This window comes from Neocloeon triangulifer, unplaced genomic scaffold (assembly GCF_031216515.1).
Source record: "Neocloeon triangulifer isolate White Clay Creek 2 clone unplaced genomic scaffold, ASM3121651v1 ptg000014l, whole genome shotgun sequence".
NCBI lineage: Eukaryota > Metazoa > Arthropoda > Insecta > Ephemeroptera > Baetidae > Neocloeon > Neocloeon triangulifer.
Window position 1 is genome coordinate 4,965,334 of NW_026775556.1, and position 11,333 is coordinate 4,976,666.

Consider the following 11,333-nt stretch of genomic DNA (forward strand, 5'->3'; position numbering starts at 1 on the left):
ATTAAAAATTATTCTCTACTGATGAATTAATGATACATCCGGATACATCAATTATTTAAACTGTAAAGTTCGTTTGATGTACTTTACGGTGACATGCCTAAGTTTTATGGTTTAAAATTTACTTTCTACAAGAATCAACAATTAATAATTGAAAATAATGTACATAGCCATTAATAAGTTTTAACCTTTTTTTCTTAAACTTTTTAAATATTTTTCAAATATATTAAATTTGGAATTAGATTAAAAGTATAAAGATATTTTAGTGCGGCACGAAAATTATTTTTATTTGTTTGGCTTTGATGATGGATTAAATATTAGCAATGATAAAACCACGATTTTTCAAAATGTAAAAAGTTGCTCACAATAAATCATTGAATGGTGATGTGAAAAAATGAAAGCATGAATCAACAAATGATGGGCTGCGTGTCATTGTGGGTGCAGCATGAAAAAGCAATGGTCAGGGACAGTCCTTGTGGTCGGTCTTGCTGAACGGTTGCAGATCGACGCCGTTCGCCTTCAACACATAATCCGCAGCTCTGATTGTTCCCTCGGAGGGGAAACGCTCTCTCGTCAATACCCACGAAAATTCTGTTTGGGAGATTTTTAATTTATAAAAGAAAGTTGCAAAAAATGAAAGGAAATGTTACGGTAATTGAAAAATCCAAAGTCGTTGCAAGTGAAGACGACGGAGTATGAGACGTAATCAGTGTCCAAAATCCAGTAAGGAGATTCAAAACCACCTGAAATTTATTGAGTAATTGTAATTAAAATGTTTAGGATTGGGTAATTTAAAACAAATTTCTCACACTAATTAAGGTAAATGATGCAAACAGAAAATCGCGAAAGGATTTACCAAATTCTTAAAATTTTGATCTCAAGAAATAAAGAATATATTTTTTCATTTCAATGGATTTTGTATACATAATTGTGAATTTTAATCTTTTATGGATATGGATGGGGAAAAATTAAATTAATTTATTTTCTTGCACAGGATTATTATTGTTGATTTTGTGGAAAATCAAGTTTTAACACTGAAAATCACAAATTTAATATTCTCAAAATAATATTTTTAATATTTTAATTCAACTTCGCATGATTATAAAGTCGAGATCTAAATGTGTGCAACGTTTGTTAGAAATTATTTCACTTACAAAATAATTTGTAAAGTTCTATTTTGCATATTCAAGGAAGTTTGTATTTATCCCAAATATTGGCTAAATTAAAATTGATTTTTTTTTGCCGTAGTTCAACAGTTTAAATTTTAAGTCAAAGAGATCCATTTTCCCCAGTCCTAAAATCTTCTCGGAAAATTCAGAGTGAAAAAATTCAACTTGAAAAAACTTTGAAATCACATTACATAGTGTCTCAAAATTAAAGAAGACATTTTTCATTGATTTTTCAAGAAAATTTTTGTTTTCTTTCTTCCTCGATCAAATCGACAATGTGCACTGAATTGTGCACCGACTTTCGTGATCAATTAAGTGTAAATGTAGGAACGACCTTCCTTGACCTTGATGGTTCTTCGATTATGTCCGTCGTGAGTATTGAATTTATTTTGTTCTCCGAGTAAAACGTGGTGGAATGTCAGAAAACGGTTGTAATTTTTAGGCCCGAGACGCACAGACGTACATTCAATCAAAAGAGAATGTTGTCGAGAAGAGAAAGAGTAATTACCTGCTGACGGGAATCTGACTCCAAGTTTGGCCTCTCCATGCTCGCCTTTCAAAACGGCCGTGCCCATAATTGTGTTGTACCGCGATAACCTGTGGATTAATTTGAAATTTGTAAACATAAAGATATAAACACTGACGCATCCGGTTTCATTTAATTTTAGGTTCAAAAGACGCTTTGTAATTTTAAATCCACCGAAATCACTGAATCGGACAAAAAATTTCGCGGTTTCCTGTGTTTGGCGAAGGTCATATTTTTTTGGGCATGACAAAGCGTTGATCAAATATTAGTATGTGACTCACAGTGAGCTGAACTGTCTGTTGATGACGCCGATCACTCCATTGCCCTTATCAGTGTATTTGGCAATTGTGCAAGTTCCGCCCAATTGGAAGATTGCGAAGTATTTTTTGTACTCGTACCAGTCACCTAAATACTAAAACAAGACATTTCAATGGTTTTACTAAATAAAAATTTTAAATACACAATACTTGAACACATTTTTATTTCATTGGTTACTTTCATAACAAATAGATCTTTACATGCTTTTCCTTTGAAATGGGTTTGATGATAAAATAATTTGATTTGACTGAATCTTTTAATTTATATTCAATAGAGTTGTGATTTTATTTCGACTAACCTCAAAACTCGACGAAATCAAATTCAAGAAGCCAAACCAGAATCAAAGATAATTAAATAAAGACCCTAAACAAAAGTTAAAAAACAAATGAAAAGAAAAAAATCAAAAAAAATGATCTTGACAGTAAAAATTACAACCAAAAAATATACAAAACATATAATTGATTCAATTTTATAGATTTAATAAAAACTGCAAATAATTATTAAATTTAAATGTGTTAGCCGGACTTACAAGTGCAGGTTGGAAATTTGGCATGATTTTGACTTTAGGGCATCGTCCAAGCGCCACCCGTTGGGCGCTGACCTGAGAGGCGAGAGCCAGGAGGGCGAACAGAGCCAAGTGAAGGGTCTTCATGGTGCTGCGAAAAATTCAAGACTGAATCAGATTTGCGGATCAGCAGCATCGACAAAAAAAGATCTGCACCACCACCGCGAGTGAGAGTTCGCAAATTGCAGATCGTTAAAATTCTGGCGTTGCATGCAGAGCGCGGATAATGAGCTGCAATTGCATCACTGCAGCTTCTCCGCGCTCGGCGGCACAAACAATTGCAACTCTTTCTTCCCCATCCTTGGCACTATTGACGGTATTTCACGCAGTACTCTTTTTATAATTCGAGAGAGCCGCGACTAGAGCGTGAAGGCTCATTAGGAAACCATGCGTGCAAATTTGACAGTTTATTGAATCGAGATTTTATAATTGATTACAAATTCATATAATTTATTAATATTCATGACATAATATAAATTTCAACAATTCTGTGGAACGTTGAATTGAACTAATGGATTAGAGGAGAGACCAAAGTAGCATTTGATCCAATAAATTGTTTAATCATTTCTAGTGCATTCAATATCATAAAAGTCAAGTGTTTATATAATATTACAATTTCATAAAAACAGAAATAAAATATGACTTAAATGGTATAAAATATTGAAATATATATTTGAATATAAATTTAAAAATTCATCTTGATTAATTTAAAAATATAATTTAATAGTTTAAAAAAATATATATTGAGAAACTAATTATAATATGCTATAAAAAACATTTTTACATTATTGTATTGAAAACTAATTGTTTCCAAAATTTTAATTAATTCTTAAACAAAATACATTTGAACATCAATATAATCTTAAAAAGATAAAACGTGAAGTCTGAGAATATATAAAACTTGTTCTCACCTGTGTGTTATTATCTTGAGCGTCAGTCAGGTTTTAAGGAGCCTTGGTGCACCTGTGGTGCTTTTCCGTCGTTTCCTCCTCCGACCGTGCTGCCTCTTTTGTCAGTTGCATGAGCACCAAAAAACCTCGAGTCACCTCTGTTATATAACCGCGTTATCCAGAATATTGTGTCACGCACGCTTAGATTCTTTTGTCACTTCTAACCACCTAATCTTCACCTATTATACGATTTCATCTGCAGCTATTAAGTTATTTCAAAATTTGCCCAAACTTAGCTGAAACCTGTTCATTTAAAATTTTATTTTTGAGCTTTGGCACGTGTTTGGCAGCCCTCCCAGAAACCAAGGCAATAATTAAAAATGGCATTCTTCAACGTATTGTCGATGAATTTTATTGTTTTTTTCACCTCTGGAATATCAATTTTACTGTAGGAAATAAATTATTTATCAACAAATTAGGAAGTTTTTATTTTTTATAATTCAAATATATATAGATTAGAAGAGTTTGATATTTTGAAGTTTGTCGACCAGACCTTTAGGCTTGGCAGTCGATGAAAATCCGGTGCTGTGATGATCCTCCTTTGACAGCAAAACGACTCCCGCCATGCTTGTTGCGTGACCGAGAGTGGACGCTTGCTCTGCAAATTAGTATTATTTAGCGTTATACGTATTTTGACCTAACTAATATCGACAGATGCAGTAGAATTTTTAAAATGGAAAATAACAGGAGATTAAATTTTTTCTTACGTTCAACTTTGGAAGCCAAGTCGTAGCTGTGGCAACTGGTGTGAATCGTCTCCCTCAGGCTCTTCTTGGGGAAATTAATGTTTTCCAAAACTTTGAAAGCAGCATGCTTCAATTTTGAGCTGGGGGTTTGTTCGCGGGTTAGAATCAGAGCGGTGGCTGCAAAATGAGATTAAATCTTTAAAATAAATAAATACATTTCATAATTTTTATTTTCAATGTCTCTGAACTTTTGCAATTTTTTTTACTAAATTTCTTTTATATAACTATTTGGTCAATTGTCAAACTCTAAAATAAAAATCATAAATTTTACTTGTTTTCCAAATTTCAAATGAGTCAACGTATAATATTAAAATTTTATGACAATTTAATGATTATTGCGCCACTGAATAGACTATTTTTTGGTCCATTTATAATTTTTACCGTACCCTTGAAAGGTTCCAGTTCAATTTGAAAACTTTTAACAACTTCATTGCAACAAAATTTCTCAGTCCTTTAACCTATTGTAGCTCATTTTGCTACATTTTTCAGTCAGGTTCGTCTTTTGACGATATAAATAAGGATTAAATGGAAATATAGTTATTAAGTTTGAAAATATTGCGAGTATATAACGAAATACATATTTGAAACAATTATAATAATTAAAATCATACAAATAAAAATTATTAAAAATTTCTAGCAATAAAAAAAAATAATGCATTATTACGCATGGCGGTTCCGTTTTCCGATTCTTGGCAGGCATAAAAAACAGCGAATGACCTGTAATCAGTAGACAAGACCTTCAGCTCGGCCTTTTCGATGTCTGAAATTTTAAGAATTTAGAATTTTTTAAATTGGTTGTCATTTCAAACTAAATATGTTTACTTAAGGTCGGAATGGTAACAGCCAGAGTTCCATCAGGGACACTCTTCTTTGTAGGAGGGACAATTTTTCCAGCAACAGACACTGTGCTTTTCGTCCTGGAATTTATTTGAAGTTTTTTTTGCAAATTTTATTAATTAAAATGCAACTTACGCTGAACTGTAGGAGAAGCTGTTGAAGTCGAGCCTGGTGGGCGAAGTGGGGTCAGAGGTGAACTTGACCAGGTCGCACTTGAGTTTAAGTCCGGTCCTTCTGTGTGTGTGAGCGATGTCGTACCAAACGCCAGTCATCTAAAATAATTTAATGGGAACAATCACAAAGAATCAAAAAATAAAACTCACTTCGGAAGCGTTAAAGTTGGCCATCGAGCTGATTGGTGGGCATTTGTCCGCGGCCGCAAAGGTCACGGCGACCGTAAAAAGTACAATACCTGCGAAAGAAGGCATCGTGACGGACTGAATGACTTTTGTCGCGTAGGCGCCCTTTTATCCTCTAGGAAAGAAATGACGAAGTGCGATTTCTGGGTTAGTGCTAAGCAGCCTCAACGGTCTAAGGTGATAACTAGAGCTAATTTTTCGCGCACCAGAAACGTCCAGGTAAACATTCTCAATTATTAATAAATGTATTCAAATAATCATGTGACAAGATTAATGGTGCAAATTGAATGTTTAAAAAAAAAATTGAATTTATAATTAACTGGAGTTTTGAAAGGCTTGTGGTTTCATTTTTTTTTTCATTATGAAAACTCCATCTATTTTATATTCTTTTAATATAGAAAAATTTATTCAAAGAAAAAAAGTAGACATTTTAATGTTCTTTGGTGTGCCCATATTTAACGGCACATCCTCACTTAGCACCTTCAAAAGGCAATGTGCGAAGATCTTCGAGCATGAGTTGCAGATTTTTTGCACAGCTATATCTTGACATTGATTCCTGTTACATTTGGCGCTGAACTCAGACTGTTCTTCAATTCAACTGAAAAATCAAAGTTTCATTTTTGATAATGTTGCAAAATAATTAGGGCGATCCGAAAATAACTTGACCCATCCCTGACTAAATTATTCCGTCATTCAAATTGCATGACGCAGGGTTTAGTTAGCCTGGGTCAGGTTATTTGGATCAACCTCAATAATAATACCAAAAAGTCCCTCATAGTTTGGACATGCAAAATTGTCTGTGTATTTCAGGCTGGCTTTGGTTATTTTATTTCTCGTCAACACGTTCAGCGCATTTAGAACAGTACTGTTTTTTGCGTATTTGTCTCTTGTGACGATTATTATATTTTCTAAAACAAACCATTTGTAAGTTGTAACTATAGAAATAATTATTATTCAATTATTTACCCAAGTAACTCTTTTCCACGTTTATGCAGCTCCAAAAAACAGCAAAACTTTTGTAGTCGGTGTCCAAAATTAAAACATCTCCTCGCAAATCTGTTAATTAGTACTTCAATTAATAAATTAAAAAATTTATATAAATTTTCTTCAACTTACTCATATCATAAATGAAAACATCCAAGAGTCCTGAATCGCTGTTATTTCCTTTGATCGTGCCATTTCCTTGAATGTGATAGCTTCGATTGGCACTGAAATCATAAATTTTATAATTTAATTCATTAATTTTAATCTCCATTGTTTTATACCTGGGGCTGAAGGTGAAGCTGTTCAGATTGAACGATCTCGGTCCGGTCTGCCAAAAATGCTCAATGCTGCACCGCAAATCGACGCCTAACTCCCTTCTTGTATGAACTTGTTCGTACCAAATTCCAGAAAACTATATCAAATTTTACGTAATTTGAAAAATTGAAAATTCGTAGCTGACCTTTTTGATGTTGAAATTGGGCACTGCGGTGACGTTGGGACAATTTCCCATCCGTAAAACTTGTCCTTTGGAGAAAAAACTAATGGTCAAAACTAAAAGGATTATTTTAAACATCATTTGCGTTCTTGTGCTGAAAGTAAAATGTGCTCTTGAAAAGCAAAACTGCCGCCTTATCTGCAAGGTGTTGTGAAAAATAGTGGAAAGCGTTAACTTCTGTTGTCACTTACTAGTGATAATTTGGCAACCTGCCTCGCCAGTTATGTAATTTTATGACTTTGAACTTATTTTAAAGGACTCTTGATGGAATTAAACTCATGCCTAATATCTTTTATAAAGACAAAAGAAAAGAAGTTTTAAGTATGCAATTTGCAGCATTTGAAAGGTCTGCAGGTTGCCTACACAAAAAGATTGGAGTTTTCTGTATGGTATAAAAGAAGCCAGAACAGCTTTTTACAAAAGACGCCTTTATTATTTACAAAGTTTTACTCTTGTAACCTTAGAGAGAGACGGAAATAAATATATATAATTACAGATTCTCACATCAACTACATAGTCAGCAATTTTGTTGCTGGTTTACCAAATTAGGCAGGCACTCAATCACACTTTCAGAGTTCATTCATATATAAATAAATTAAATTTGACCAAAGATTCCCGTAGAGGAGGAAATTAGTGGCGGCGGGAGCTCTTGTTGCAGTTCTTCTGGTCCGTCCTTATGAAATAGGCCCGGCTGATGTGGTTTCGGTCGATCACGTTGTACGCATTTTGCATCACCTCCAAAGAGGCGTTCGGTGACCTCGTCAGAATCCAAGCGTTGCCTGCAGAAAAATTTTTTGTCACTGTTTTTCCACCGCAAGCCAATAGTTAAAAAGAAAACAACGTAATTAACTAAAATTCCACTACTTAAAAATCTTGTGTAAAATTTTGATTGAATTTGAAAATAAATATTTACGGGCACTGAAGATTCCAAAGTTTGTACAGGACCAGACGACGGCATAGTTGTCATAGTCAGTATCCATTATCCAGTAGGGAAGGTTCATTGGCACTGAAAATCAAAATCATTTCAATGAGTGTTGGGATAAAAAAAATATATGTACTTAATAAACTCTGAAAATTATTAAAATTTGAAATATTTTCTCTTACTGGGGATGGAGGGGAAGCTGATGGTCATTTTGCTCTCATCTGATCGTCCCATGACGTGGAGGTCTCCATCGATCACAGTTTGGATTCCAGTCCTGAATAAGAACAATATAATATATTTTTAACCCAAAGATCGTTTGATATAAAATATAAATAAAGGAAAAAAATATAACAAAAAAAGTATAGGTTTATGGTACGCTGTTTTTTTTTCCTTATTGATTTTAGAGCTGCCAATTTTGGCTTAATTTGCTAGACGTGATAATAACCAGCCTAAAATAAAACTTTTACATCGCTAAAATACATCTTATTTTTTAAAGAGCGCAGTTTTAAATTCATCTACAACAGACCAAATTTTTGCTTGAAAATTTTTTTAATTGATAAAAAAAATTCGGAATGTTTGCTCCCTGGTTTGTTTATACTATATCATTTGTTTATTTAATTCAACTGTTAAAAAAAAATTTTTTTTAATAATATTTGTAATTTTTTTTACTTGTTGAAAATACAAAAATAAGGAATACATGGCAGAGTCAAATCAAGAAAATTCATTAGTATATCAAAAACAAACTAACGATAATATTTTCTTGTTTATCGTTGGGCAATTACATAGGAGATAATTAAGACTTACAAGGAGCTCGTCTGCTTGTTGACAACCGAGAATCTGCTGTCGCCAGCGTCTGTGTAATTCGATGTCACGCATTTGGACGCGAACTCGAACAACGAAATGTATCGCTCGGCTTGGTACCACCGTCCCAAATACTGGAAACATGAACATAATTAATTACTCACCAATTATAATTTTACGTTAAATTATTGATTTCGTATTTCTGTCGTTAGCAGGAAGTACAAACTTTTGATTCATCAAATTGGGTTTTCTTTACAGTTAATTTGAGGCGTGCTTTCTACGCGGCCGGGCACGTATATGAAATATTGTGTACCTTGCTGATGCTAAAGTTGGCCATTGTTTTCATTTCAGGGCAAGGACCCAGGGAAGGCACCTGAGTCGTAACCACAACCATGAGTGCGGCGATCGTGATTAAAACGGCTGCTCGGTGGGCCATTTTTCAAACCTGCAACAATAATTTGATGCGGAAAAATAAACACCTCGATTAGTCATTTCAATTGTCAAACAGACTCATTAGTATTCTTGCGAAACGTGGACTGTCCGAAATGGGACATCCTTTATTTGTTCAAAAGGAGCTGCGATTGGAATGACAAATAATGAGGAATTGGCACCTAGGCCTGCTGGAATTTTGACAGGTGTCACTAAACTTTCCTCGAATTTTTCTTCCAAACGCAGATTTCTCTTAAAAAGAATTGCAATTTCTAACCGTCAAAGTCACGGTGCATTTTATTTATATGTAGCTTTGGAGAGAGAAAAACTGGCTCTCCCGCATTTGGGAACGCTTGTTAGTGAAACCGTCCGTGAGTATCTTCGCGTCCCATTTCCAGCAACCGCGCCGATATTGGGTTTAATAATGTGTGTGTTTCTCTCTGCGCTTGCATATCAAGTGGTGCATCTCTTTCTTTCTTCTCGAGTTTGTGCCCGCACGCCCATAATTTTATAACGGAACACGCGGGCTTAGGTGACACACTCGACTGAAAGGCACACGACCTGATCTGGATCAAAGGCCTATTATCCCGTCTCAAAAAATTATGACTTTTTCGCATTGGAAATTAAATTTTAATCAGCTCTCTGTCAGTAAATACCATTACTTGATAATATATTCATTTGATTTTATTAGTTGAAATGATAAATAATTTTCTTAATATAGCCTGAAAGAAAAGCTTGCGAAAATATGTTGACACATTGAAATTCATCAAATAATAACGCAAGTCGCGTAGAATATATAATTATTCTGTAGTTAAAATAATATATTATGTTTATTTTGGTTGTAATACAAATATTAAAGTTAAATATAAAATAATTAAAAAATACAATAATTTTAAAAGTTAAAATATATTTTTAAAAAAGCAATAAAATTGTTAAATAATTATGTTATACTATGATAATTGATAAGTAGAACTTTGCTTTTAATGAAATTTTTAATTTTTTTATAGAGTTGCGTTTATTACTTTTTTAAATTTGTGTGCATGAGACCTACTTGCAATATTTCAGCTTTTCTTTAGTCGCCACGCGAACCTGATTTTACACGATATTACATTGCTCTGGAGGGACGTCTGACCTGAATCAGGGTCCGCTGATTCATGGCCAGGGTAACTCAATATACAGTACACAGAGCGAAGGAGAGTTCAAGATGACAGTGACTATCCTCAATTCGCAAACGACAAAAAAAACTTGATGGCCTAAAACTTTCAAACTTTTATTGAAAGGATGCTTACTAACCTGAATAGGCAAGAAACGAGAAAATAAAAATTGATGGAAGTGTAAGGTTTGAAATTAAAATTTTTAAAGAAGCAGGAATTTAATATAACGGAATAAATGAATCTAAATATAATAAATACATAATTGACTGGAGAAAATGTAAAATGACGCCCGATGCGAACTTCATTTATTTATTTTGATATTTTTTAAGTTAAAATTACATGAATAGCGTGATATTTATACAAGATAAATAACCATATGAAATTGACCAAATTTTAAGAGTGTAAAGAAACATATTCGCAAAAATAATTATTTTATTGTTAATAAATTATGTATTATTTTAATCAAAGTGTAAATAATGCGGTTGGAAATAAAATTACGCAAAATTTGCTAAAATTGCCATTTTTTTATCCAAGTGACCCCAAGAGCGAGCGCGCCATAATTCGGTTGCAACAACAACTGTACTTTGTCTCATTACCTGCAAGTGCGCGAATATGGAGTGAACGAACTGCAGTGGAGAGCCGGTGCTTTCTTTGTAGAGTGTATTGCGGTGCGCCGATCACAACTGCCTGGCCTGAGTGAGTCTTCGTGAAGGCTGCGGGTTTCCAAGGTTGGGGTCACCCCTCCAATGGTACCGTACACCAAGGAGTTGAACCTCTTTCCTTCTTCCTTACTTACTCACTCGGTGCACAACCGGGTCTAGCACAATCGATCGCCGACGACTACGGTGCATCTATTTTTTTCCTAATGTGTTCAATTTGGACCCAAATAGGCGTGTTATTTGTTTGCTTCAAACAAGCCCAAGCGGACAAACAATAAATATTGAGGCGGAAAGATGTGCACACAAAAAAAATCGTGCTGTAACTGTCTCTTGATTGAGGGATTTCCCTACAATCATAACAGCGGAACGTTATTTTCAAAGAAATAACTATTATTATTCTTGAGTAAAAGGTATGCTTAAT

General features: G+C 34.0%; 4 protein-coding genes across 5 annotated transcripts; all 4 read right to left on the reverse strand.

The window, feature by feature from the left end:
• Positions 1 to 268: 268 nt before the first annotated feature.
• On the reverse strand, positions 269 to 3,678 carry LOC132200365 (apolipoprotein D-like). 2 transcript variants are annotated; one of them, XM_059625777.1, is made up of 6 exons: positions 3,487 to 3,678; positions 2,540 to 2,666; positions 1,974 to 2,104; positions 1,675 to 1,763; positions 648 to 740; positions 269 to 588 (listed from the first exon to the last, which is right to left on the reverse strand). In XM_059625777.1, exons 2-6 carry the CDS (start codon positions 2,660 to 2,662, stop codon positions 458 to 460), a joined length of 567 nt encoding a protein of 188 aa, XP_059481760.1. In that variant the 5' UTR covers positions 2,663 to 2,666; positions 3,487 to 3,678; the 3' UTR covers positions 269 to 457. The 2 variants fall into 2 exon arrangements, with proteins under 2 accessions (XP_059481760.1, XP_059481762.1); XM_059625779.1 differs by lacking the exon at positions 3,487 to 3,678 and adding an exon at positions 2,732 to 2,943 and having other exon boundaries at positions 2,540 to 2,683.
• A 187-nt stretch (positions 3,679 to 3,865) lies between these two features.
• On the reverse strand, positions 3,866 to 5,568 carry LOC132200364 (uncharacterized). Its single transcript, XM_059625776.1, has 6 exons — positions 5,432 to 5,568; positions 5,244 to 5,380; positions 5,094 to 5,188; positions 4,936 to 5,031; positions 4,233 to 4,388; positions 3,866 to 4,123 (listed from the first exon to the last, which is right to left on the reverse strand). Exons 1-6 carry the CDS (start codon positions 5,534 to 5,536, stop codon positions 3,981 to 3,983), a joined length of 732 nt encoding a protein of 243 aa, XP_059481759.1. The 5' UTR covers positions 5,537 to 5,568; the 3' UTR covers positions 3,866 to 3,980.
• Positions 5,569 to 5,856: 288 nt separating this feature from the next.
• LOC132201000 (apolipoprotein D-like) lies at positions 5,857 to 7,046 on the reverse strand. Its single transcript, XM_059626851.1, has 6 exons — positions 6,912 to 7,046; positions 6,733 to 6,863; positions 6,584 to 6,675; positions 6,434 to 6,523; positions 6,229 to 6,375; positions 5,857 to 6,065 (listed from the first exon to the last, which is right to left on the reverse strand). Exons 1-6 carry the CDS (start codon positions 7,026 to 7,028, stop codon positions 6,004 to 6,006), a joined length of 639 nt encoding a protein of 212 aa, XP_059482834.1. The 5' UTR covers positions 7,029 to 7,046; the 3' UTR covers positions 5,857 to 6,003.
• A 302-nt stretch (positions 7,047 to 7,348) lies between these two features.
• On the reverse strand, positions 7,349 to 11,006 carry LOC132201184 (apolipoprotein D-like). The gene is made up of 6 exons (XM_059627149.1): positions 10,850 to 11,006; positions 8,984 to 9,115; positions 8,674 to 8,804; positions 8,052 to 8,143; positions 7,861 to 7,953; positions 7,349 to 7,726 (listed from the first exon to the last, which is right to left on the reverse strand). The coding sequence occupies exons 2-6, from the start codon at positions 9,104 to 9,106 to the stop codon at positions 7,578 to 7,580; spliced, it is 588 nt and encodes a 195-aa protein (XP_059483132.1). The 5' UTR covers positions 9,107 to 9,115; positions 10,850 to 11,006; the 3' UTR covers positions 7,349 to 7,577.
• Positions 11,007 to 11,333: the final 327 nt, after the last annotated feature.

Excerpts from the sequence above, each read along its gene's own strand:
- LOC132201184 (XM_059627149.1), bottom strand. The coding sequence starts at position 9,106 with ATGGCCCACCGAGCAGCCGTTTTAATCACGATCGCCGCACTCATGGTT. Across the intron at positions 8,144-8,673 it reads AACAAGCAGACGAGCTCCTT|GACTGGAATCCAAACTGTGA; the intron begins GTAAGTCTTAAT and ends GTTCTTATTCAG. Across the intron at positions 7,727-7,860 it reads CTTTGGAATCTTCAGTGCCC|GCAACGCTTGGATTCTGACG; the intron begins GTAAATATTTAT and ends ATTTTTCTGCAG.
- LOC132200365 (XM_059625777.1), bottom strand. The coding sequence starts at position 2,662 with ATGAAGACCCTTCACTTGGCTCTGTTCGCCCTCCTGGCTCTCGCCTCT. Across the intron at positions 2,105-2,539 it reads CAAATTTCCAACCTGCACTT|TATTTAGGTGACTGGTACGA; the intron begins GTAAGTCCGGCT and ends GTCTTGTTTTAG. Across the intron at positions 1,764-1,973 it reads AACAGACAGTTCAGCTCACT|GTTATCGCGGTACAACACAA; the intron begins GTGAGTCACATA and ends ATTAATCCACAG.
- LOC132201000 (XM_059626851.1), bottom strand. The coding sequence starts at position 7,028 with ATGATGTTTAAAATAATCCTTTTAGTTTTGACCATTAGTTTTTTCTCC. Across the intron at positions 6,676-6,732 it reads AGCTTCACCTTCAGCCCCAG|TGCCAATCGAAGCTATCACA; the intron begins GTATAAAACAAT and ends TTATGATTTCAG. Across the intron at positions 6,066-6,228 it reads AAACTATGAGGGACTTTTTG|TTGAATTGAAGAACAGTCTG; the intron begins GTATTATTATTG and ends TTGATTTTTCAG.
- LOC132200364 (XM_059625776.1), bottom strand. The coding sequence starts at position 5,536 with ATGCCTTCTTTCGCAGGTATTGTACTTTTTACGGTCGCCGTGACCTTT. Across the intron at positions 5,381-5,431 it reads CCAACTTTAACGCTTCCGAA|ATGACTGGCGTTTGGTACGA; the intron begins GTGAGTTTTATT and ends AAATTATTTTAG. Across the intron at positions 4,124-4,232 it reads CTTGGCTTCCAAAGTTGAAC|AGCAAGCGTCCACTCTCGGT; the intron begins GTAAGAAAAAAT and ends ACTAATTTGCAG.